Source organism: Mauremys reevesii, linkage group 8 (assembly GCF_016161935.1).
Source record: "Mauremys reevesii isolate NIE-2019 linkage group 8, ASM1616193v1, whole genome shotgun sequence".
Taxonomy (NCBI): domain Eukaryota; kingdom Metazoa; phylum Chordata; order Testudines; family Geoemydidae; genus Mauremys; species Mauremys reevesii.
The window spans coordinates 19,836,305-19,863,137 of record NC_052630.1 but is presented as its reverse complement, the minus strand read 5'-3'; the positions used below and the strand labels follow the sequence as shown (position 1 = coordinate 19,863,137).

General features: G+C 44.3%; 1 protein-coding gene and 1 long non-coding RNA gene across 2 annotated transcripts; one reads left to right on the top strand and one right to left on the bottom strand.

Annotated features, from left to right (window-relative positions):
* The first annotated feature begins 1,364 nt into the window (after positions 1-1,364).
* On the top strand, positions 1,365-18,303 carry ATP6V0E1 (ATPase H+ transporting V0 subunit e1). Its single transcript, XM_039484295.1, has 4 exons — positions 1,365-1,604; positions 4,389-4,436; positions 13,497-13,628; positions 17,309-18,303. Exons 1-3 carry the CDS (start codon positions 1,501-1,503, stop codon positions 13,588-13,590), a joined length of 246 nt encoding a protein of 81 aa, XP_039340229.1. The 5' UTR covers positions 1,365-1,500; the 3' UTR covers positions 13,591-13,628; positions 17,309-18,303.
* Positions 13,497-17,185, bottom strand: LOC120370118. The gene is made up of 2 exons (XR_005583628.1): positions 17,096-17,185; positions 13,497-13,752 (listed from the first exon to the last, which is right to left on the bottom strand). It is a non-coding gene; the product is annotated as an uncharacterized LOC120370118 (long non-coding RNA).
* Positions 18,304-26,833: the final 8,530 nt, after the last annotated feature.

The following is a 26,833-nucleotide window of genomic DNA, read 5'->3' as shown; positions in this document are numbered from 1 at the left end:
TGGGCTTGTGTGGCTGTTTATTGCAGAGATAGATGAGCCCGAGCTCTGTGACCTCCCACTTCACTGTCCTAGAGCCTGGGCTCCAGCCCAAACTGGAATATCTACACTAATTAAACAGCCCCTTAGCCTGAGCCCAAGTCAGTTGGCATAGGCAGGGTAGACATACCCTTGTAGACTTCTTTCCATGTGTACAAACATAGTGTTTAATATATTTTAGTTTATGTTCATGTGGGAATGGGTAAACTTTACTGACATGGCCATGTTGGAGAACTGGGAAGAGTATTTCCACTATTTTACCAAAATAACTAGTCCATCTCTATCCTTTGATCTTTGAAACACAGTATTTATCTCAAAGTTTAGATGGAAAAAGTGAAATGCATAGGTAAGGTGACCTACCTAAGTCATCCAGGGAGGCAGAGCCAGGTCTATGAAGTGAAGCCCAAGTTACTTGTTCTAATCACTGCTTTAGACCAAAGGGCCACTTTTCCACTGATATGTGATAGGATTATATTCACATTCTCCAAACGTATAGTCCTATGTGTGCTATACCAACAAAGGCCCTTCAGTTTTGTTATGATGGCAGATATGGCCCCTGCTACAGTAGGTGCCATACAAAAGTATAGTCTCTGCCCTTACAATCTAAGATTTGAAATGGAGAATCCAAGTTGAAACCACTTCACATGGACAAAGCAATTGAACTTGCTGCTCCTGGAGCTCACAGCACCCTCAGAAGAGTTTCACTAGCTGTTCCATGTCTTTCTGGCTTCTTGCTTTAAACTAAATTCTGGAGGGTACGGCTTGCCCTCCTCTACTGCCACGGTGGGGTCCCCTTTCTTGTTCAAGCCTAGAGTCCGTATGGGCTGCTTCGCGCTGCCGGGCAGCGGGAATCTCTCTGCTTCCTGTAGCTGTGCAGTGAGGAATGAGCAGCAGGGGTGCGGCCTTCCAGCTTCTGGGGGGCTGGAGCCGACCCTGCTCTGTCCTCTCCACGGGTGCTGGGGGACTGCCCGCCTTATGTCTCTCGCTGAGAGGAACCGGGAAGCCGCCTACAGGAGCCCTAGACGGGACTCGCGCTGTGCTGCAGGGGACCTGAGCTCCCCCCCGCAGCTGGTGGCTGCTGGGCTACAGGCACCAGCTATTCCCAAGGGCAGTGCTGGGAAACCTGGGTGTCCTGCTGGGGGCGGCGGGGCGAGAGCTCGAAGCCACAAGTGCGGCCGACGGCTAGGCCGCGCCTCTAACGGCCGAACGTGCAGGGTAAACCAACCGCGCAGGCGCTGTGAGCCCCGTCCCGGGCACGCGCATGCCTCGCCCCAGTATGGGCCGGGTCGAGTGCGGGTTCCGGGCAGGGCGGGCTCAGGCCAATGTCACGTGCCGGGCGCTGGTTGGTCAGTCGGGCTGGGGCGGGGCTCCGCGAGGAACTGTGGCGGCGGCCGACTGCGAGCCGAGCAGGACCTTGGAGTGGTGCCGTCGCGAGTGTGTCAGAGTGAAGCCCCCAGCCCAGCCATGGCGTACGGCGGCCTCACTGTGCCCATCATCGTCATGAGCGTTTTCTGGGGGGTAGTCGGCGGCATCCTGCCCTGGTTCGTGCCCAAGGGGCCCAACCGCGGGTGAGTGACAGGCAGCCTGGAGAGAAGGGGAGCGGACCCCGACCCCGTGGTGGGCTGGAGCGTGTCCCCCACCCTCTGGCGGCGGAGCGCTCCGATGGGGGAGCTGCCCCCATGTCCCCCCACCCTGACTGGGGAGAGGGGCAGGGCCGCGCGCCGTGGGGGTGATAGGCGCCAATGTAAGATAAGTCCCCAAATATTGGGACTGTCCCTATAAAATCAGGATATCTGGTCACCTTGGCTGTGAGGGGAAGAAGGCTCCTGAGGCAGGGCTGTGAGTCTGGCCTGGCTGTGGTGGCTGCCGTGGTCCCCTCCCCACCTCCCCCTCACTTGGGGAGCGGATCTGGCTCTTTCTTCCCGTGGGGCCTCTTGTCCGCTTCGATTTCAGTTGGAGAAGGAGCATCGGGGCCCACCTTCCCCCTTCATCGCTCCCCAGGCTGTGTGCTCCTCCCCGCCCCCAAAGCCTGTAGGAATCCTCCCTCTCGGCCTGCCGGGCAGGGCATAGTCGATACAACTAGCGACGGGCCCTTGGCAATAAGTATCCCGACCCTCATATAATACAGCCCTCCGTCTGGAGAGGGGGAGGGTAGCAGGTGCCTGCCTGGGGTGGGGGTCCAGCTGCATCTCAGTAGCACAGACAGAAGTGGTCTTGTGCCACTTGCTCATCGTAGTTCCTCTTTTATTTATTTTCGGTCTGCTTGAATGTGTCTGTCTTGCTCCTCCTGAGCAGAGTCATGTGATGGGGGGGGGGTGCAGACTAATGAGCTGCTTTGCTGTGATCGCTGACTGTCTGCAGGGACTGAGCCCCCATATGCAGCTGCTGTTGTAGTGTAGCTTTTGTTTAGCTTCTTTTAATGACACAAGAACTTTTTTCTCTGTACATCCTGCTGCCTGGCATGCTCTCCCTGTATTTATCCAGCAGATCATAAGATGTTGCTGTTTTGTTCTTATGTACTTGGGAAGTGCTCCTAGGGTGAAGGGGCACATAAGCACCTATCTGGGGTTCTGAGGACAAATTTTTTTGGTGGCCTCAGAGTGCGGCCACCAACTCTTGCTGGTGGTTGCTCTCATACTTTTTCCTAAAATACTTAATTAGCTTTGGGAAAGCCCAATGAATATGCACAGATATATGTCCAAATCATTGTAACTTATTTATTGCTAGCTATTAAGTCTGTTGTGAAAAGTGTTATTAACAAACATACAAGTATCACTTTGCACAGCAGACTTACTCAGCTCTGGCAAGCCTGGGGACAAATGAAGCCCCAGATGGAGGGTTGGGGGTGGCTACAGGGGCGATGGGGGTGGGTGGGAGAGGCAGCGGAGGGCTGAAGACTGAAGTCCCGCAGCAAGAACCCAAAGCCCTGCAGCTGGAGGATGAGGCCCAGGGATGGAGCCCGAAGCCTGGGGCTGAGCCCCACCACCTCTGGGAAGCTAGGGAACTCACCGGCTGCCTGTTCCTCCAGCCTTGTGCCCCAGCTGTCTCCAGAGGTGGGACAGGGCCTAATCCCTGCAGGTGACCCCAGCAACCAACACCAAAGCCGTGCATTCAGGGGCAACAGGGAGGGGGATGGGGAAGGGATGCTACTTTGCTCCCCATTCCCTCAGCCACAGCCCATGATGCTGTGGCTGCACGAATTGAATAATTTATTCACCCAATTAACACCACTATCATCTTCTCATATATAATGCATAGCCCATTCACTGTTTTGCGCATCTCAAATTTCTTGTACAGTGTATTTGATGGATACTCTATACATTATAATTGTATTGTGTTTTAATCTACTTTTTAGAAACAACACCAGCATTAATGTTAAAGTTACTATTCTGGAGCAGATCTATGCATTTTATAGCTTGAGAAGCCAAAGCGAGTTACTTGATCTACCTATTTCCAGTGCTGATTAGGATTTTTATTATCTAGGTTGAACTCTTCTTACACAACTGAAAACCTACATATAGAGGAATTCCTTTTTTTTTCTTTTAATAAAAACAAAGATCATGATACAGAATACCCGTCTTCCGTTGAGCTCCAAGGGCAGAACATATCACTTTTTCTTGGAAAACATAATTTTCCCATCTATACAGGATTTTGAAATGTTTGTTCAGCCACGATTTTACCACTACAGCTTCAGTTGCTTTATTGTCATTTTAGTAACACCTGCTCCGACAATCCCCTCCATTAAGGATCTTCCCATTCTGGGCAACTGTCATATTATCTCCGAGATTTTGTTTGTCCTTTAAAGATCTTTAATTTTACAATAGTTACAGTCCACAGGATTCACTTTAAACAAAATAATTGGCTCTTAATTTCCTGGTTTTCAGTGAGACTTTCTGCAAACAGAGTATCCAAATGAAGAATTCTATAAACTGTACCTTTGGGTTTTCACATATAAATCTAACGGAAAAGGTGCTTTAGGATTTGCTTCTGATTCTCTGTATAGAGATAATTGTAAAAAAGAAGAAGAAAGCTTGTTATATGAGATCTTCTCTTTGGAACAGTCTTTTTAGACAAGGCTGTATGGTCTTGTGCTTTGTATTTAAATATTTATACTACAAACAAAAATGAGATGCTTTTATTTGCAAATGGCAAACTAAATCTGTGCAGGGTCCTAGGTTAGAGAAGCACATCTATCTTCCAGTTATACTGTTACATTACAAGAAATTAGATTGTCATTAGAACATTCATATTTTGAGTCACCTTGCATGTGATCATAGCCAAATGCATTCTTAGGTTTATTTTCTGTGCCTATGACTGTTAATCAGTTGTCTTTTTCCTATTTCTTTCTGCAGTGTTATCAACACAATGCTGGTGACCTGTGCTGTTTGCTGTTACCTCTTGTAAGTATAAATAATGCCTCCCCTCCTAATAATGGCACACCTGATAAAATGAAAAAGACCTCTTCTGTGAAGTGAATAAATGTTTAGGGGGGAATTTTCAAAGTACCAAAAGGATTTAGGAGCACAACTCCCTTTGAAAGTCAATGGAACTCTTGCTCCTAAATACCTTCAACAATCTTGAGAAAATTCCTGTTAGCGGATAATATATTAAAGTGAATCTGACATATACCCAAAGTTTTAGTACTTTTATATTGATATATCTTGATACTGTTTTCTGTTTTACAGACCTTGAGTTATTCAGCTCTTGAGAGTTTCTCAGTTCTTGAATAATTTGTATTAATTGTAATAACTATTTGTGTGTACCTCTTGTGATAGAGTGGCAGGTCAACCATGCCTAAATCCTTTGAGGTGCCAAGAGCCCTTGACTTCCACTGAAATCAATGTGCTCATTGATTATGCCTTCTTATGGTATTAACTAACAATTCTCTCTTAGCCACCTAATGAGCAGCTTCTGTGCTCATTGAAACACTTTGTAACCCTCTTTGCTTCCTATATCATCTTTCCTTGCCAATAAATAGATGAGTTATAGGTACAGTGTGCAGTGAAAACCCTTAATTCTGTGAAATGATTTCTTCCTCTTGATAGGGACTTGTGATTGAGATCAAACTACCTTTCAGGCCATTTTTTTTCAGGCCATTTCTACGCAGCGCTTTTTTCTCTACAAGTACAGACTGGTACAGACAGTAAACTGACATACCTGTTGTGGGTACATCTTGCTAGGTGACTGGTTCATAATTCAATGACAGAACAAGTCCACTTGGGAGTGTTCACATGTTCTCTAGTTGCAAGCCATCACTCATAACATACCATGGTGATGAGCTTAATATAAATAACCTCTTAGAGGGATACATCTCAATTTCTGGGACTTTGGGTGCAGGAATTGGCAGCACAAAGCCATGTTTTTAGTGTCTGCATTATTTGTAGTAGATGGCATGTTTAAAGTAAGGTCTGTCTTGTTCTATCTTGAGCTGGCTAGGGACACAAGCTTGTGTGGGTTTGGCTTGGTTGAATGCTGTGATATGCAGGTTTTATACAAGCAAGGTCCAGTTTCTGTTTATGGTTAAACAGGCCTGAAATATTTCACATGTGAAGCCTTATGGAATCTGCCTCCTGGCTGACTTTAAAAAAAACACCAGCTAAACCAGGACATATCCTATTTTTAAAAAGCTATTTTAAAAAAAATCTGTATTTAAATATGAAAAGATGTCTGTACATAAGCACTGGGAGCCCTGTCCGTCGCACTTGCAGTTCATATAGGAATAACCACCCAGTAGCATAATTATGCTCTCACAAAATATATACTAACCTAACTTGACTTATTGGCTGAATTGGCAGAACATACCCTTAGGGCTTTTGATGAATGCCATCAAATAGATAGCTTAATATAAATGTTTTAAAGTTATTTCTTGTGTGGGTATCTGCCTATTTAAGGATGAGTGCCTGGAGCATGCTGTCTTGTACTTGTCGAAAGCAAGTACTAATTGTGGTAGGGGAAGCTGTGTGTCCTAAAAAATGCCTAGGAGTAGATTTTAATGCTTAAATTAGACCAAGACTTGGCTGTCAGAGAATTACTGGATGAAGTGTAATGAAAAGCCTGTACTGATGAATTTTCAGCTGCCATATGTGGGAATTGCATTTCACAAAATGTTAATGAAATCACGCTCTCATACACTTAACTGCTGTGAATTCATGAAGGTGATTCTATAGAAAGTCAATGGAGGCATCTTTATTCAGCTTCCTTAGACTCTATGTGTAAACACGAATATTTGCCAAATTAAATATCCATGATGTGTTCCCCTTATTTCACCATGAAAATTGCATTTAGACTATGAGCAGATGAAATAAATTATGATTTGACAGAAGAGGAGCATAATATAGCTGTAGCATCTTAATTTATAGAGAGAGATTCATAGCTCCTAATAGAGGGAGCATACTGCCTCTTTCTAGGGAAATGTGAATGGCTTATTTATTTGTATTTAGGAGCTGTGGTCCCAATAACTTGAATTTTGGAGTGCCTTTGAGTCTCCTTCTCAGGTTCATAGCAATCCAGTGCATTATGAAGTAATCAGGTAGGCCCTGGCAAGACTGCAATGCTCTCTACATGTGACCAGTGAAACTGAGAAGCAAAGTCCTCATTTCCACTAGTAACTCTTTGCTGTGTTTGATGGTCTTTGGGGTACAGTGATTCTGCCAATTTAGCTTTGAGGCACTGTGCTTGTTTCTGTTTTATTTTTTATTTTTAATCAAACTAGAGAGCAGAAAGTTTGGGGAGAGTAGGAATTGGGATTCCAGATTTCTGACTTTGGCCCTGCCACTGATTTGCTGTGTGGTCTTGGACAAGCCGCTTAAGGCTAGTTTTTTTAGGTAGTGAGCACAGGCAATTTTCCCTTGAAGTTAATGAAACTTAAGGGTTCTCAGAATTCCTGGAAACTAGGTTCTTTACTTTTCTGTGCCTCAGGGTACGTCTACACTACGGGACTATTCCGAATTTGCATAAACCGGTTTTGTAAAACAGATTTTATAAAATCCACACTAAACACATTAAATCGGTGGTGTGCGTCCATGGTCCGTGGCTAGCGTCGATTTCTGGAGCGTTGCACTGTGGGTAGCTATTCCCTAGCTATCCCATAGTTCCCGCAGCCTCCCCCACCCCTTGGAACTTCCGGGTTGAGATCCCAGTGCCTGATGGGGCAAAAATCATTGTCGTGGGTGGTTCTGGGTAAATGTCGTCAGTCACTCCTTCGTCTGGGAAAGCAACGGCAGACAAGCATTTTTCCCCTGGATTGCCCTGGCAGATGCCATAGCATGGCAATCATGGAGCTTGTTTTGCCGTTTGTGACTCTCACCGTATGTGTACTAGATGCCGCTCACAGAGGCGATTCAGCAGCGCTAAACAGAAGCATGCTTTTGCTTTTGCATGACAGCAGAGATGGTTACTAGCCATATTGCACCATCCAAACCCTTCCATAAATTGGAACTGAGGATGATCATGGCTACCAGTCCTTTTGTACCATTTGCTGCTAGTGCCCCTGGCCAATCAGCCAAGATTGGTTATTAGCCATATTGCACCTTCCATCATCTTGTACCATTAGCTGCTGTCCTGGCCGATCAGCCAGGGGGAATGACTCCTGAGTCAATCCCTCCTTTTTGGTATCTAAAAATAGAATCAGTGCTGCCTAATATAGGCAAGTGTGCTAGAGAACCACCGTATCATAGAACCAGAGAGCACAGCTGCTCTGTGTCAGAGCCTGCAGAAATTATGATCTGTATGCTATTCACAGGGGGTGCTCCTGTAACAACCCCATCTGTTGATTCCGTTCTTCCCCCAGCCTTTCTTGGCTACCGTAGCATTGTCCCCACTTGTGTGATGAATTCATAAAGAATGCAGGAATAAGACACACTGACTTGTTAGTGAGAAATGAGTGGAAGGCAGCCTCCAGCTGCTATGATAGTCCAGACAGGACATAAAGCAGTGTGTAGGAGAGAAGCCCAGCATCCCACTGCTAGTCCAGGGGCAACTGAATCTTTTCTTTACACGTGAAGGGTGGGGGCTGATGGAGCTCAGCCCCCTGTTGCTATGATGAGGATGGTTACCAGCCATATTGCACCATCCATCCACCAGAAAAAATTAGGGCCAATAGGCTGATGACAAGGACGGTTACCAGTCCTTTTGTACCATCAGCTGAGGCTGATGATGAGGATGGATTTCCATCTTTTTGTACGATCAGCTGATGCTGATGACAAGGATGGATTGCCATCGAAGGATGTTGGTGTTGTGCAGCATCGTGTCTATCTGCAGCATTCAGTAAAGATAGGGTGACATGTAAAAAAGTCAGAGGATTGTTTTACCTTTCGCTTCTGGGGGTGGGTGGGGGGTGGGTGAGTAGATTGCCAAGCTATGCCCTGACCCACGGACACTGTGTTTGACCCTAGAAGCATTTGGAGCTCAGCCAAGAATGCAAATACTTTTCGGAGGCTGCAGGAACTGTGGGATAGCTTCAGTCCTCCAGTCCATGAGCGTCCATTTGATTCTTTGGCTTTCCGTTACGCTTGTCACGCTGCAGTGCGCTGAGTCCCTGCTATGGCGTCTGTCTGGAGATTTTTAAAAAAGGATTCTGAATTTCATCTTCTGTAACGGAGCGCTGATAGAACGGATTTGCCTGCCCTTACAGCGATCACATCCGCATGGTCCATGCGGGAGCTCTTTTTTTATTTTGATTTCGGACTGCATCGCCACCCGTGCTGATCGGAGCTCCATGCTGGGCAAACAGGAAATATTCAAAAGTTCGCGGGGCTTTTCCTGTTTACCTGACCACTGCATCCGAGTTCAGATTGCGGTCCAGAGCGGTCACTGGTGCACTGTGGGATAGCTCGGAGGCCAATACCTAATCCAATATGTTAATACCGATACTAGCGTTACTCCTCTCGTTAGGGAGGAGTACAGAAACCGGTTTAAAGAGCCATTAAAATCGATATAAGGTGCCTCCTAGTGTGGACGGTTTTGGCGTTAAATCGGTTTTACGCTCCTAAAACCAGGCCTCAGACTCCTTATCTGTAAAATGGAGATATTTACTTCACAGAATGGCTGAGGCTTGATTGAATGCTTTGAAATCCTCAAAGAAAAGGTGGTTGTGGAAGTACTGAAAGAGGTTAGCAACTACTGTACTGGAATAGGGCAGTGGTAAAACTGTTCTTCATTAAAGTGACTTGTAATCTGCTCTTGTGTGTTGTTGAATGAGAGATAGATTGACTAATCTGAGTAAATGCAAATAAATATGGTCCCAGGATTTATTCTCTGACATTTTCTTCTTTGCAAGGTGCAACTGAGAAAGTGGAAGAAGCTAAAGTCTTCATACGTGAGGTCTAAGGCTATGTCTACACTATGGACCTCACAGAGGTATCACTGCAGCTGCACCGCTGTAAGGTCTCATGTGTAGCCGCTCTATGCCGGCAGGAGAGAGCATTCCCACTGGCATAATTAAACCACCCCAATGAGTGGCGGTAACTATGTTGGTGAGAGTGTGTCTCCCGCCGACCTAGCGCTGTCCACACCTGCACTTTTGTTAGTGAAACTTATGTCAGTCAGTGGGGTGTTCTTTCACGCCCCTGACTAACAAAGTGCTATTGTAGACAAAACCTAAGTGTCTTAGTGAATACACAGTCAATCATATGGAATTAGATTTTTGGATTATATTTTTATGAATGTGGAGGAGAACTGTTGTCTCTTCTGATGCTCCAAGGTGGAATTGCCTTGTGTTGCATATTTATGGATTTGTTTTTTTAAAAATAGTTTCTGGAAATGTTGCACTTACATTCCATTTGTTAATCCTATTGGAGCTTTGGGATTTCAGATGAAATGTTCTTTGTGTGAAAGTATTTATTATATTGGTATCAGAGTCAAATTGATGTTAACTGCACTGTCACAAGTGTAGTCCCCTATATGTGAGATTCCTCTGCAAGGACCTACCACTCTGCTGAAGTGGCTGTTCCTTATTATGCAGTTTTTACAAAACCTTTTTGTCTTGAAATTCTGGATTAAATAAAATGCAAGTATAAAAATTATCTTAATTTCTTTTAACATTTGGTAGCACCAGTCTTAATGAAGTTCAGTTTTGTATCTGTTAAATGCCACTTAACTACCTGGCACTAGCCAAATACATCCACATTAAACTGAATTTATTCCAATTTAATCTCAGTTAAAAAGCAGTCATTGCCATTTGATAAAATAAATTGGCTTCCTCTGTGTGGAATTGGTAGGGGTCATCTCAATTAAGCTTGTTGACTGTGCTGTACAAATTTGGTTGCTTTGTGGGAAACTTTACACAATTTACTGTATATCCTTTTGTGCATGTGCTGTATGCTGTAACTCGCTAAAAGAAGTGTAACCAAACCCTCAGGAGCATGGTGGTATAAAGCAGAGTGTATAGTGGTACTACTTCTGTGTTTTTTGTTTGTTTTTTTGTTTTTTGTTTTTTTTTAATCCATTTTTGTAATAGTCTTATTACAAAAGCTCATAATAAAAGTCTAGCTCATAATACTCTACCAGATACCAGCAAAGCCTGAGACGCCTGTTTCAGGTCTTTTTTCCTGTTGTCTTTTTGATAAGAAGTTTATCTTTCTGTAGTACCTTCCATCAAAAACCCAGGGTGCTCAGCTACATCTATTTTGAAATCATTGAAGCCACCTCTGAGATAAAAGATATAATCTGTGTAGGAGGACACAGCAGTACTACCCAGTAGTTCAGAATAGAAAGTTTGGAATACTCCATCAGTTGCATCTGCAGGAGAATTCTGGGTGGGCTGACTGTAATTACCCAAATTGGAATCTACATAGAAACCAGAATCTGGGCTTTTATTCTACTATAGAGAGAGACAGATTGTAGTGTTCAGCCCATTAGAATGGAATTAGAATTAAAATTGCTCTGAAGTCTATACAGTAATAAAATGACATGGTTATACTTGATCATGATGGACCATAATTTCTTTGAGTTAGCATGATAATTAACATTGACTGTTGCAGGAGGTAGCATGTGGAATGTAGCAGCACTAAAACATTAGATGTTGGATATAGAGGTTTCCTTTATTGTGCTCTGAATGCCCCATTTTGTTGTTCCTTGTCGTGATAGATTATAGTGTAAAGCAGCCCGGTGTAAGATAAATGTGCGTGGGGAAGCTTTCCACAGTTCTGTCTTTCAAAGCACTGAACTCTGTGCTCCCCTACCTTCTACTACTGTGTTCTCAGTGATCAGACCTCCAGCACTACAGGGAAGTAATGGAGCTAAAGAGCAATCTGGGTATTGACCTGTAATGCCACTGTGCTTCAGAAGTTCTGTAAACAGCATGATCTGAACAAATAGCTTTTGAAACCAGTACAGTGTTTGCCTGGAGCCTAATTGTACAGCTGTGGACATGTCAATATTCAGAATGAGTTTCCAGCTCATTTATTTCACAGCAGTTTTGGGTCTGATCTCCGTGAACATAGGGAGAGGTCTGGGCGTGTGTGTTGGTGCCTGGAGTTCCTTTCTCTGCACAGTGTAAAGAGGCAAATTATCCCTTAACAGCAATCAACTGTTAGTTCAGGAAGTTAATGACAGTTGGTACAATGCACTCTGGTACTCTTCTAATCTGCCTTTGTATCTGAAAAAAACTTGTAAGTGGGCTACACACAGAGTTCTGGTGATGGAGGGGAGAATTTCTATCAAATCAATGAATGCTTGAGGGATTTTCTTGATATAGTAAAAGGATTAGGCTATGTTCAACATAATGTGTGTGTGATGCTGAGCGACCTTTCCCTGCAGTAGCTAGGGATAACAAAATAAGAGTATTCTGGTTCTTCAGTTTACAAGTGAGAATGAATTGGCTATTTTCCTACTGGTCCTGGGTGGACATTTACCCACTTCATAATATCCATTGTGCATATCAGCAAGAGTGACTGGTCTCAGTTGTTGATATTCACTCGGAATACTATTGAAGATGTGAGGAGTGAGGCATTGTTGGAACACTATGGGCACAGCATTTGCTTGATTTTTAGCTAGTGTCCTACTTAATCTTGTTACTTTTAGTATTATTTTTAACACCACTAAAATTTACAAATATTTATTTTGTCAGTGCCAAGAGGATTGACCTTCCTTTTATCTAACCCTGCATCTTTTGCCTAAGCTTCTGTAGCCATTTTGAAGCTGACCTGACCAGCACTTCATTTGCTGGTCAAAGCATCCAGGTTTATGTGGAATTTTCCATGACTGCCTAAGCACTTTGATGCATTTGTGGCAGCTCCTATTCAAAACTGCTCTGCTTTTTCTCCTCCTTACAAAGATTCTACAAATAGCAGATGGATAAGACAGTATGTTCACTAAACATGTGTATATATTTAGTATTTTACTTAGATCTAAATCCATGCAAATGAGAAGGTTTCTTTTGTAAATATTACAAGTTCAGAAAAAGCTAAAGCTAGTACATCTTATAATACTGAAATATTTATTTCTGTTCAGCTTTCCTGGATATTTTCCACATCCCAAATTCTTCTTGTTCTGCATTCTGGCTGTGGTTTCTGCTGAGTTAGTCTTTCAGCTGCTCTGAGGGAGAGGCTACTGCTGCTAATCTGGATTTTGCTGTCATTGACATTGTTTCAGTAGCTTTGCACCTCTTTGATCTAGACACCCATTTCTCTGACTTCCGTTCTAAATTTGTTCTATTTTTGTTCATGCTCTTATAAGAATTATATTGGGGGCTGGTGGTTTGAAAGTGTTCAATACATTTCATTAAGATCTTTTATTGGATCGTAATGTTCCTTGTAAAGCCAAGCCTAGTATCTCTGATTTATTGGGGGGAATGTCTCAGGCACAGAGGTTAAGTGATTTGGCCAATGTTGCATAGTAGGTCAGGAATACAATCAAAATTTCCCAATTCCTGTTCCTTTGTTTTAACTGCAAGATTGTACTTCCATCCCTCAATTTAATCTTTTTTATATCAATAAATATTATGACAGAGGCTCTGCTTCAATTTAAATTTCATCTGTATTCTGTATATCTAAACATTTTGGCATAGTTACGGTTAAAGTAAATGAGACGCATACTCCTTATTTGGAAGGTGATGTCCTTTTAGTAACCCTCTCTGACTTCTACTGCCATTCAGAGAGGCCTTGAGCAGCTCTGGAGGCAGTGTTGTTGGAACATGGGCCCAGAGGATGGGAATGTGTCCCAGAGCACTTCACCTTTCAAGAAGAAGCAGCAGCGAATTAAAAAGATGCTATCAAATCCAACTGACAGTGTCACTTTTAAATTGAACAGGATAGTTCTCAGTCTAAACATGCTACAGTCTTCTGAGGTGTAATACAGTGCTAGAGCTCTTCCATTAATGTGAGACCTTTAGGAGTTTGGGTTTAGCAGCATTTTGACTTGATGTTAGACCTTTAGTGATGCTGTCTTACTGTCTCCTGATACCCTTTATGCCTTGGCCAAGTCATCCATACTCTTGATGTCTTTTTCTTTTTTTCTTGCAGTTGGCTGATTGCGATCCTGGCCCAGCTCAACCCTCTCTTTGGTCCACAGTTAAGCAATGAAACAATCTGGTATCTTCAGTATCATTGGCCTTAAGGATGTCTGTCTTCTCTGCTGCCTTTTTTGTGGACTAGGTAAATATGGTTGGAGACCTTCTCCAGTTGTGTCTTTGGGTTTGCTAAATGCTCAGTGAAAACTTAGGCAATAGCATGGATAATGGGTGGGTAGTTTCACAAGAGGAAGCAGTGTTTTCGCAGTCTGTAACAAAGAAGGATTTGAGTTTGGGACTGGGTGCTTTTAATCTCATTTGGAGACTGAGATGTTAGCACTAGGATGCTTGATTTCTGAAAGGATGGAGAGGGGAGTGCCACACGTGACAGCAGGTGGTTTTGGGGGAACCATCTGTTCTTCCTAGCAACAAAATGAGAGCCTCGAAAATGGAGGTGGGGGATATCTTTGTTTCCTTTAACACCTATCATAAGTTGGTTTTGTTTTTTAACAATCTTCAAGTCCTTACACTATTATGGTTGAGGTGACCTGACTATCTTCCTGCAGAGCAGGTAATCCTCCCACCTTAACTCTCCAGAGTAACATTATTATCATTTTGTATTATTGTTGTGCCTACGAGCCCCAGTCATGGACCAGGACTCCATTGTGTTAGGCCCCGTACAAACACAGAACAAAAAGATGGTTCCTGCCCCAAAAATCTTACAATCTGAGGGCTGGCCTACACTACCCATTTAGGTTGACATAAGGCAGCTTACATCTACCTAATTATGTCAGTGTCTACACTACAGCCTTGGTCCCCAATGCAAGTGCCATACTCCATCTCCACCACAGGCATAGGGCTTATGTCAGTGTAGTTAGGATGATGCAATGTCTGTGTAAACGCTGTGTTACTTACATAGCTGTTGGTTGTCTTGTCAATTTCATGTCTCCTGCCCTAAAATTGACAAGAAAGCAGGGCAGCTACAGCCCAGGGTCCCTCCTCCCGCTCCTGTTCAGCCCCTCCACTTGACAACCCCCCCCCACCACCACCACCACCACCCTGGGTAGCCCACCAGGAGCCTGTGGGGCAGCTGGGCTCCTGACAGGGAGCTGCCAGTGGAGCTGAGGCGCCAGGCATTCTGCTCCCCACGCTGCCCCCTTAGGTCATAGCAAGCCCTCCTGGTGAGGATGTGTGCCACTGACCCAAGGAGGGTAGTGTGGACATACACCACCGCATACTATGGTGGCTGTAAGTTGACCTAATATAGGTCAACTTAAGTTTCTAGTGTAGATATATCCTAAGTATAAGACAAGAGACAGCATTTGTCAGCATGACAGGCAGTGGTCTCAGCACACAGTGGGGACCAATTTCATCAGCATAAGAAAACAAAGCCATGGAACTGAATGAATAATTCAAAGCACTGTGTTCTACTGCCTTTGTCTTGCAGCTTTAATCCCCCCTCACTACTATAATTTTCTATGTTTTGAAAGAGTTGAACAGCAGTATATGGATGATAGCTGACAGTGCCGCTCAATTGGATGTTGGTTGTAAAGCTTGTTGCGTACTAACCCTTAAGCATAACTCTAGTGTTTCCTATTCAGGCTGAGCCTGAATAGTATCAGACTGTGGTGTATGTAAGTCTGTTTTCTACTTTTTCAGTAAAAGCCAAAGGTAGGCTGGGATCTGCTGCAGATAGAAAGCTCTAACAGTGTACAGCGGCCAAGCTGGATTTGTTTGGTGTGATTGTGCTGGGTTTTGTTTCTGCTGAGTAATGACCTTGACCACAGGCAGAAGGGCTGGCATATCCCCAGAAGGCCAGGGGATTGGAGTTGGAATATAATCACCTTCATAGAGTGGACACTTCAGACTAGAGGATGAGGCTTGCTTTTAATTAATAATGAACCGTCTGCTCCATGGAGTGTGCTGCCACTACCAGCCGGAGTGAGAGATGGAATCTGGGTATGGCTATCCAGAGAATATCTATTGGAAGATGTTTCTCTTTTAGTGGAGTAGCATTATAAATAAATAGATACTGAGGAGAGGGGGATTAATGTCTGATAGAACAGGGGTGGGCAAAATATGGCCTGCGGGCCAGATGTGGCCCGTCTAACATTTCTGTCTGGCCCACCATGACTAACATTTCTGTCCGGCCTCCTCTGCCCCCCTCGCAATCTCTGAGTCCAGGACGCTAAAAGTCCTGCGGCGCACTGGGGTACTCAGGCAAGCTACCTGCCTGCCGTGGCCCTACGCTGCTCCTGGAAGTGGCCGGCTGCTGCTGGCACGTCTCTCCACGACCCTGGCAGGGGAGAGGTGGCTCCGTGTGCTGCTGCTGCCCCCAGCACTGTCCTTGCAGCTCCCGTTGACTGTAATCCGGTCAACGGGAGCTGCGGGAGTGGTGCTTGCAGGCACAAGCAGCACACGGAGACCTGCTGCCCCCTACCCACAAGGGGTGCCCAGAGACATGCCAGCAGCAGTCGGCTGTAGCCACTTCCAGGAGCGGCATGGGAGCTGCCTGTGGTAAGTGCCTCCCGTCCAGAGCCTACACCTCGCACCCTTGCCCCAGGTCACAACACCCTCCTGTACCAAACTCCCTCCCAGAGCCCTCTCCTGCACCCCAACACTGTGCACCAGCCCAGAGCTCCCTCCTCTACCCAAACTCCCTCCCAGACCCCGCCCCCCCCCCCCGGAATATAGTAGAAATGTGTGGCCCATGACAACTTACCAAAATTCATGGAGTGGCCTCCCCCCGTGAAAATTATTGCCCACCCCTGTGATAGAATGACCAGAAGCTATAAAGCAACTTGTATGGGTTTTTAACCTTCGGTTTATGTGGTGTCACTGAGTTACACATGTGTATTCTTGCCTGTGTGAACAGAAGAAACATGTAGCAACCATGCTGGGTATTGACCAATCTCTTCTGCCATCAGTGTATCTATGGAGCCACACAACTTTCGGTGGGCTTCTTGCTCCAGAACAAGCTTGCCATACAGACTGAAACTGAAAGAGATCTTGGATGTGCATCCCTGGTGTTACTTTGGAGATTCTGTGCACACACTACTAACTTCCAGGGCACCTGCCAGAATTCTCATCAGACCCATTTATAAAACTGCACAACTTCCCAGCTGGTAGCTTCTAATATGACCCAATTAAACATGATAAATGTACTAACACCATAGATGATGCTGGTTTGGGGATAGATCTCTGCAGAAAGAACTTTCAAACACCCAAGCAGATGAATTCTGTCCATACTCTATAGCTGGGTGGCCAACCTGTTGCTCCAGAGCCACATGCAGCTCTTCAGAAGTTAATATGCAGCTCCTTGTATAGGCACCGACTCTGGAGTGAGAGCTATGGGCATCAACTTTGTGCCGTGGGGTGCTCACTGCTCAACCCCTGTCTCTGCCAGAGGCCCTGCCCCCACTCCACCTCTTCCTGCCCACTTCCTTGAGCCTGCCATGCCCTCTCTCCTTCCCCTCCCTCCCACCCCAGAGCCTCCTGTGTGCCAAGAAACAGCTGATGGGGAGGGAAGGGGATGCACTGACTGGTGGGGCTGCTGGTGGGTGGGAGGCATTGGGAGCAAGCGGGGAGCTAATGGGGGCAGCTGACTCTTACTGTGGCTCTTTGGCAATGTACATTGGTAAATTCTGACTCCTTCTCAGGCTCAGGTTGGCCACCTCTGCTCTATAGTTACTTGGCCGCAACTGTTTCTTTACAGCATGGCATCTTCCTAGAAAGCAAACAGCCATGGTTAATTCACTGAGTAGCTCTTCAGCTAGTAAATTGCCTCTATGAAAGAGAGTGACTGAATTGCCTTTTGCTTTGCAGGTAAAGAAGATATTTCCTCTAGATGTAAAAACTACATTGATCCAAAGATGCCCTTAACATAGCTGGTTGGATACCAAACCTGCTTAATGCCTTAATGTTTGTATTGTGCTTAAAATGGCTTGTCCAAAGCCTTATATTTTTCTCCTGGTTTCCTTTTACACTGTTTAACAATGTGTCTAATACGTAAGATTTATACCTCTTTTTCTGTGCTATAAACTTCTATTTATTTCAATTACACTTGACAAAAATTATAACTTAACTTTCTGGGATATGTGAGTTTGAGGGCAGCCTCTTCCTTGTCCTTGGTGTTGCACATTCTCCATGAGTTTCATGAAACTTCCACACGCTAGGCTGCCTATTTATAGTGTAATACACAGGCATTTTCTGTTTGACTACAATTGCATAAAATAAAGTGTACAACAAAACTGGTGGCTGGGAGATGCTGCCACGTGTTTATGGCATTTATTTTTACAATGGATTGTATTCTCAAAGTTTAATCTTAAATTTCTGTGTACATGGGAATAAAATGAATCTGCTGCTTTATATGAAACATTCTTGGGAAGCATCTAATGGTTGTATAGTTATTTTGGTTTTGGGTAGACTTCTGTAATGTTAATCTTGCTTAGTTAGTCAAAGAGTTCAACTTCTGAAACTTTCAGAGCTTTCAGTATGTCTGTATCTAATATTGCTTGTTATTTCACTATGCCATCTGAATGTAAGAGTTCTTACCCAGCTGACTCCAACTCCCCAGCTGGTGGTCTATACTGAGGGAAATTACTCGGCTGCTTTCCCTCTGAATCCTTTCTTGTGGTGTTTCAAGTTGTTCAACTTCAGTATCTATATTTTCCATGATATATAGTAAAGGCCTATGACAAAATAGAGCTTGGTGCTTTGGGCTAAAGCCCCACCAAGAGTTAGTATAGAAAGTCACTGTCCTAATAATAAACTGCCTTAAATTATGCTACAGTGACCAACCCTACCTAATTATAAAGACTGCAAGTAGGGGAAAAAACACTAGATATATGCATCTGCCTTAGAAATAGACATTCTCTGAAAGACCCTTCAGAGTAAATGAGTTCCAGAGCTGAGAATCCCTCCCAGAATGCTCTATTGCCTGATGCCAGAGACAAGAGAGCCAATTTCAATAAGGCATAAGTGGATATACTGTTACTTGGCTAACCTGATGCCAGGACTTTTGAGGGTATTGATGGTATCAAACCCTTGGGGTTGACCCAGTACATAGCAAAAAGCACAAGGCCTACGTTTTGTACTAGCTGATGCTTCCAAGTAATCGTCAAAGGTGTTCTAATTCTAAATGGAGATCATGCCAATCCTTGGCCAAATGTGAAAAAAGACAGATAACTGGTGAAAGCCATGTATATCAGCTGGGCCTCCAGGAGGAGAGATTAATCTAATATTACCTGAGATTGGAAACCACTGAGGTGCAGGAAATGGGGAACAAACTTCTTCTATGCAGCGTGTAATCAAAATCCCAGTTCATGCCTACATGGGTTTGACACACTTACCCTCTTTCCTATTTAAAACATGTCCAGGATTTTGTGACCATTGTAGTTAGCCACATCTATATAGAGCTGAAGGGGCATCTCCATTATACACAAGCCTCAGATACAGTCTGTGATGATGATGATGATATTCACCACTTTGTGTTACAAAACAACACAAAGACAATTATTAGCATTAATATATTACAGTCTGAACAACAAATGAAGAGCCATGCTGGGGCACAGGATATAATTCAGCGCTTTTACAAAATTAACTACTTGGAGGTATCAGATGAGAGGTTAGGAGAAATTTGAATGAGGAAAGTGGTGGATTGGTGAAGTGGGAAACCATGGCATTAGTCACAAAGCAGGCTTTTGTGTAGGTAAATAACGTTCCTATAATTTATTATCCAAAAGAGGAGTATACGAGTTGGTTAACTCCATGCAAATTTTTATTAAGTCTCTTCTCAGTTTCAGGGAGAATCTCTTTTTAAAACCAGGCAACTCCCTTTTCTTTAAAAAGAACAGGAATACATGTGGCACCTTAGAGACTAACACATTTATTTGAGCATAAGCTTTCGTGGGCTACAGCCCACTTCATCGGATGCATGCAGTGGAAAATACAGTAGGAAGATATATATACACAGAGAACATGAAACAATGGGTGTTACCATACACACTGTAAGGGGAGTGATCAGTTAAGGTGATCCATAAACTCCCCTTCCCCCTTTGCCATATGGTGGTGGTGGGGGGTGTTGTGCTCAACTTGGATAGACATGCCGTAAAAGGCCTTGACACCTGTGGTGTTTGCCAAGCACTAGTACTTAGGGCTGTCTAAAGCTATTGACTTTGGCTTCCTGCAGACATGCAAAAAGCCATCCAGGACTGTGTTAACTCATTGCACCCATGTAGCAGACAGCCTGATAGTAATCAAATAAAGAGAGGTCCGCATAATACTCATTTTAAACAAAATGCAGATACCTCCAATGTTCTTCACATTAACTATCTGACAACTGTGTCTCTGAGAGGAAGTGTTAGCTCACCGTGCTGATGCATAAACTATAGGGAAATTCCTCAGTCATATTTATTTTCTTCAGCTGAATTTCTGAGGCTCACTCAGCTGGACTCTGGAGATACTTCTCTGTTTCAAAGTCATCACAGGTGAAACTCATCCCATAAACTCTATTCTTTTTATCTCGTACTTTGTACATTGACAGGTAGTTTGAAGCCCAAAATGTAAATTTTGTAAAAGATTTACAAAACTGCCTATTATACCATTGTTTTTTCTGCCATTTAATATAACGTTAAGTCTAAAACTAGACCAGCTAACCTTTGCTGATTATGTTCAACTTGTTTTTAAAGTTGGTGTCTGTTCAAGATTTCCAAGTACCGTTTTCTCTCTGAATCCTGATTTTTTTAATTTATTTTGATGCTATTGTTTCTGTTGATCTTGTCTTGCTAACACTTATTTTTACAAAATCATTTGAAATTAATAAAATTAATTTAAAAAAATGTAAACAGTTAAAACTGTTTGGATTTAGATTTTTTTCTGAACTATTTGCAACCCATACAACGTGGCACTATAGCGTGGGTAGATGAAAATACAAAACTGAAACTAACTATAAGCAGACTAATAGAGCTGTGCAGAGGATGAAATCCGATTTCCTAAAGGATTTTGAAATTTGACTTCATTCCAAATTGGAATGAAACCCAAAAATTCCAAAATCCCTCATAAAGGAAATTAAAAAAAAATTGTTTTGTGTCAATTAAAATATTTTTTAATTTTGTCTTTTTTAATTTGTGTGATATGAGACAAAATTTAAAAATGCACAATGAAAAGTCATTTCAAAACAAAAAAAATCAATGTCTTGTTCTGAAAATGTCAAAACAGGACATTTTGACATCATTGGTTTTCTAGTTTTCTTCTGAAAAGAAATTCCATTAAAACTAAATTGATTTTGTGAAGTGTTTCAGTTTTGACAGAACTGAATATTCCTACAGAATATGGCTTTCTCTGTTTCTGCAACCATCTCTACAGATGACTATTTTGTCCTATTTGTCTGCTTTTCTCTTCACCTCTTTCCTCACGGTGTGCAGTGCAATCCAGACCAGTGATTGGCTGTGTCACCCCTTCTCTGCAACCCTGGGTGTCTCACAATGCTTTGCTGCTGGGACTCCTCACAAACAGCCAAACAGGATGCAGGTTACACCCTTAGTGTCTGTATATAGCCATAACCTAGTCTAGCAACTCTGACCCCAGCTGCCTTTTAGCAAACACTAGCTATACTCTGACATTCCGCAGCCTTGGTTACCACTAGCTGGGTGAAACCAACACACTCCCAGTCCTGGATTTCTCCCCCCCCAAAATGTGTGTTCTGGACAATACTAGGTCCATTGCCCCTCTAAGGATATCAATATACAAACATTTGCTGCCATAATTGGAATTACCTACATGGTTCAGTTTAAAGACAATGCTGGATTAGTTTTAATTAAAGAATAAAACAAGTTTGTTTAATTATAAAGAAATTAAGTGAGTACAAGTATAAGGCATTAAAGTTAGAAATGGTTACAAGAAAAATAACGATAAAATGCTTTCTAAACTTAACAAACCAGACTTGGTTCAAAGTGAAATTCTTACCACAAGCTCCAAGCAACAGGGCTGACTAAATTTCAGGTCACAATCTGATCCAAAAGTCCATAGGCTGTTTCTTAATCATCTTACATGGAAAAGAGAGAGAGATAAGGAAAGAGAACTTGGGGTGTTTTTACTTTTTATAATTCAGTCACCCTTTGAAATTGCATTTTCCTGAGGGTTACCCCTAGATAAAGTTCATTCCTGCTGTGAGGATGGAGATTAAGGCTTTGTCTACACTGGAACCTGAATGACAGAACTTTTTGGTGGGGGGAACCACCTCTGAACGCCAAAAGTTTTGCCGATGAAAAATGGTGGTGTGAACAGTGCTTTGTCGGCAGGAGAGGTCTCCAGCCACTCGTTGAGGGTGGAAGTTTTTTTGTCTGTGGGAGTGCTCTCTCCTGCCGACAAACAGCGACTACACTGAGTGCCTTTTAGCAGCACGGCTGTAGTGGCACAAGTGTGTCACTAAAAGGTGCATAGCGTAGACAATAGCCAAAGAGACTGGTGGTGAAAACAGTCTCCATGCTGCTGTTTGCTAAGATGCAGATCTGTTTGTTCCTGCCCCGCTTCCTTTCTCAAGAATAGCCACTTGGTAGGTGATTACCTATCAGCTTTAGTGACACCTGGCTAGAGGTTTCAACTTGTCCTTTGTCTTTGAGAAACAGGTTTACCCACTCCCCAGACTTGTCTGGAAAACACACTTCAGTCATGATTTCACCTTTTGTTCACAAACTAACATATTGCTGCATGCATTCCACCATGATATTATTAGCCAGCAAGCTATTAGTTTTCAAACAATACCAAAGCATATTTTGTACAAAGATTATTACAGTGATGTGTAGAGTGTGAATACAGGGTGCATGTGGTAACCATTTCTACAGATGACTCTTCTGTCCTATTGTCTACTTCTCTTTGCGCTGCTTTACCCACACTGTCTTCTATGCATGTGTTAGGTAAAAAGCAAGTCCTTACTTACCTTTCCAGCACCCGAGTTCGTGTGGAGTTGGTATGGGGCTCACAATCTGTCAGAGACCAGACACCAATTCGTTGATCAACGGGCTCACACCATTCTTAGCTTAAAAGGCTTCGGAGTAAGTGTGGCAAGTTTATTAGGGGTGAGCATCAATATTTATACACAGAAGTAAACAAAGTGATTAACAGATCATAATGGTCATGCATAATCAAACAAGATTTTACAGGATAAAACAGGTTAAAATGTAAATTTAAAAAGACAAAAGGGGAGATGGCTACTTAAGGGGAGGGGGCGTGTTATGAGTAGTTCGCAGGTCAGAGCTTTGATTAAAAGTTTCAGACAGAGACATCAAGTCTGGGTTAAGTTTAAGCTCATCAAAAGTTCAGACTCAACATTCCTCCATTTGTAGCTTTGGGATAACTATTTACCAAAAGCTACACCCCATTTTAAGGAGCCAAGGGCCGCTTGGCAATTTTAGCCTGGGCCAACTCGAAGAGAGTAAGGCCTTTGGCTGAAGTAGGAAAAGAATAAACTGACCCACATGAGTTTATGAGGGAGGGGACACACTGAATACAGCAACACAGTATTATAAGGATTACTATGGCCCCAACAATACCTACCAAGAGTTTTTTAACCCACCCAAATCCAGGCAGCCAATTCCATAAGGCTTTCCACCAATTATAAGGTGGCTGGCCAGAGGAGTAGTTCTTAGCCATTTCCCTTAGATGTTTGGTACGTTGAAAGGTGTCAGGGTAGGTGTCATTTACAAAAACACAGCATTCTTTATTTATGAGGGCGCAAGTTTTTTTCTGGGCTGCTAACATTATGTCTAAAGCCATTTGGTTTTGCAAAGCTAACTGGCGCAGTTGGGACATTTCCCCGGCCTGATTTTTAAATAGGGTCGCAGTTTCATTGGTTAAAGATTCTAGTAGTCCCTGTAGACGGATGACACCACCCCTCAAGCTAATGAGACCAGCCCACTGCTGCCACGACAAACCATCACGGATATTAATATCTCTGAAGGTTTCACGGATGTTACGACGTGGGGAAAATGGGGGGGAGGTGAGGGAGATGCGAGAAGGCGGTGTGAGCCACGCTAAATAACATGACCCTGCCCAATCAGGGGAGAGAAAGTAATAAGCTTTGGGCCCGCACACCCAGTATGTTCCATACATTGCGTTTTGGGTATTCCATTTTTTAAAGTAGGAGGTAACACACCACCCGTTGGACCACTGTTCCCCTGGTAACGCAGAGGGGTCGTTGTGCGAACTGCAGAGGCACAATTTGGTAGTGGTGTTTTCAAAGTGCAGTGTAGTACTGCTTGAGCAGTTGTAGAAGGCAATCGTATATTTTTTAACAATTAGTTGGACACCCTTGTGATCTGAGCAGGGCTTTTTAAAAGCTGACTCTGAAGGCTTGCCCACCCATGAAAAAGTTGGATCGGGGCGAGGGATCCACATATGGGATAAGTGGGATGCGCAAGGCTTGAAGCCAAGATTTTTACTAAAGGCGGTGCCATTAAAATATATGTTGCATTTACTTGTTTCCACAAAAGTTGACCCCTTTTTTTTGACAAAACACAGTGATCCTGTCTGATTGGTTACCCTGAGATATTTGTTAATTGGCACTTTTGTTTTGTTCCATGTAAGATTGTGTTGGACTGGATTTTTTACTCTAGCCGGTGGCATCCAAGTCATATTAGCAGTGGTCAGGGGAATGGGTGTGAAGGGGAGTCCCTGTTCTGCATTTACTGGAAATTGAGTACATACCCAGCAATTACTTTTATTTCCTAAAATACGAGTTTTAACCTCGTGGGAATATTTAATAAAAGCATTATCTTTATAAGCAAAAAATAAACTAAAAAGGCATAATAAAAAACATACAGTTGTTAGAATAAAAGGTCCTCTCATTTTTTCCGAGTCAATTTAAGTCTGATGTCTGAAAGAGGTAAGCTGGTCCACTGGTCAGAGGCAGTGTCTTTAGTGGTGGCAAGAGCTGTTGGTCCGTCACTGTGGTCCACTACGGCTGGCTTGACGTGGGAGTGGTGGATCCAGGATTTGCGTTCTTCCAGGAACACTGCAGTCTGGGTTGTTAAAAGAACCTGGTGGGGTCCAGTAAACCTCGGCTGGAGGGTGTCGCCACGAACGAACTTTTTGGCCCAGACGAAGTCCCCTGGTTGGAACGGGTGGATCTGTTCTTCTAGTGGCACGGTCTGGGAAAACTGCGAGGCTTTTCAAAGGGTACAGAGGCGAGCCTGTAGGGAGAGAAACTGGCACGCGGTCATATGATTCCCTCCCAATAGTGAAACATCAGCACGTGGTAGCGCCCCACCTTTGAAAGGGGGGTGTTCATAGAGCAGTTCAAAGGGGGATAATTTCAATATGCGGGTTGGGCGAGTACGAAGGTGAAACAGGACCAAGGGAAGTACCTGAGGCCACTTTAACCCTGTTTCCTGACAGTATTTAGCCAATATGAGCTTAAGCTCCCTATTTATACGCTCAACTTTTCCGCTAGACTGGGGGTGGTAGGGTGTATGAAAGGAGTGTGAAATGCCCAGTCCTTGTTCTAAACGGCCAAGGACATTACCAGTAAAGTGGGGTCCGCGATCTGAGTTAAGCACGAGAGGGATGCCAAAACAGGGTACAATGTCTTTAAGGAGAATTTTTGCCACTGTGGCAGCAGTACAATTAGCAGTAGGAAAAGCTTTGACCCATGAAGTCAGAGGGCAAACCAAAACAAGGAGGTGCTTTTTTCCAAAAGCCTTTGGCATATCTGCAAAGTCAATTTGAAGATGTTGAAATGGAGCAGCAGGCGGAGGTCTTCCACCCTTAATTTTGCTAAGGGGCGGAGCAGGTCCATTACGTTGACATGTGCTGCATGCTTTTACTATTGACAGGCAGTAGGGTTGAATGCCTGGAGCATACCAAAAGCGAGCGATGGTGTCCACAAGGGCGTGTGTGCCGTAGTGACCCCCCTTATTATGGTGCCAGCGAACTGCCACGGGGTATGTGGAGCGAGGGAGGCAGGCTCGGCCATCCGGCATAAGCCAGGTTCCTTTGACCAGAGTGGCTCCGAGGCTCTTCCACGACTGTAGTTCAGCAGTGGGTACTGGTACGGGGTGCGGTGGAGTAAAGGAGGAGGTTACAATAGCCAACGTGGGCATGGCTAAGGGTAAGACGGCAGCCGTTTTGGCGGAGGCGTCAGCCAGGGCATTCCCACGGGTGACGGGGCTATTATTTTTAGTATGGGCCCGGCAGTGAACTATAGCCAGGACCGAGGGTTCTTGGAGGGCGTCCAAAAGCTTGTGGATGAGGGGGAGGTGCTGAATGGGTTTACCGGCAGCTGTCTGGAAACCTTGAAACTTCCAGAGGTGGATGTGACAATGCACAACTCCAAAAGCATACTTGCTGTCAGTAAAAATGGTAACGGTCTTACCAGCAGCCAACTGGCAAGCTCGGACCAGGGCATAAAGTTCGGCAGCTTGGGCTCCCCAGTTGCCTGGCAGTGAGGCGGCCTCTTGAATGTCCCATTCAGAGGTGACTGCATAACCGGTGAAACGCTTGCCATTAACATAGAAGGAGCTTCCGTCCGAGAAGAGGGTGCAATCAGGGTTGTCCAGTGGCACGTTAAACAGGTTGTTCCTTATTTGTAAGATGCTATGAACTACTTCCACACAGTCGTGCTGATCCTGGAGGACTGGCAGGTCAGGAAGCAAGGTAGCTGGATTAAGGGGCCCACACCTTTCAAAAATTAGGTTAGTGTCTTCTAGGAGTTCGGCCTCTAGCTGCTGCTGACGATGGGCTGAAAAGACTTGGGTCGTGCCCCTACGCAGAAGGGCTGACAAGGCATGAGAGGTCCAGACCGTGGTAAAATGACCCAGGGTCAGGCTCTTTGCCTTTGTGATCAGCAGGGCAGCTGCTGCCAGAGTCCGGGTGCAGGATGGGGTTCCCTGAGCGACAGGGTCGATCTGCTGAGAGTAAAAAGCAAGCGGGAAATGGTGGGGCCCGCTCAGCTGGGTAAGGACGCCACTAGCAATTTCGCCCCTCTCGTGGACAAAAAGGTGAAAGGGTTTGCTGTAATTGGGGGGGCGGAGAGACATGGAGGAGGCCACACTGTTCTTGAGGCTTGGATCGTGTCTGGGGACCACTGCAAAGGGTCAGGAGCAAGGTTAGCAGTGAGTCGGTGGAGCGGTTTGCTTAACTCCCCGCAGGACGGCAACCAGGGGTGACAGAAGCCAATTAATCCTAAGAAACCTCAAAGTTGTTTCTTGGTGTTTGGCAGAGGGCAGTTTTGGATAGTCTTTATGCGGACCGGGTCCATTTGTCTCCCCTCTGGGGTTAACAGGAAGCCCAGATATCGGACCTTCTGTGAGACCCACTGAATCTTGTTAGGGTCTACCTTGTGGCCTCTGGTGT

Excerpts from the sequence above, each read along its gene's own strand:
- ATP6V0E1 (XM_039484295.1), top strand. The coding sequence starts at position 1,501 with ATGGCGTACGGCGGCCTCACTGTGCCCATCATCGTCATGAGCGTTTTC. Across the intron at positions 1,605-4,388 it reads CCCAAGGGGCCCAACCGCGG|TGTTATCAACACAATGCTGG; the intron begins GTGAGTGACAGG and ends TTCTTTCTGCAG. Across the intron at positions 4,437-13,496 it reads GCTGTTTGCTGTTACCTCTT|TTGGCTGATTGCGATCCTGG; the intron begins GTAAGTATAAAT and ends TTTTTCTTGCAG.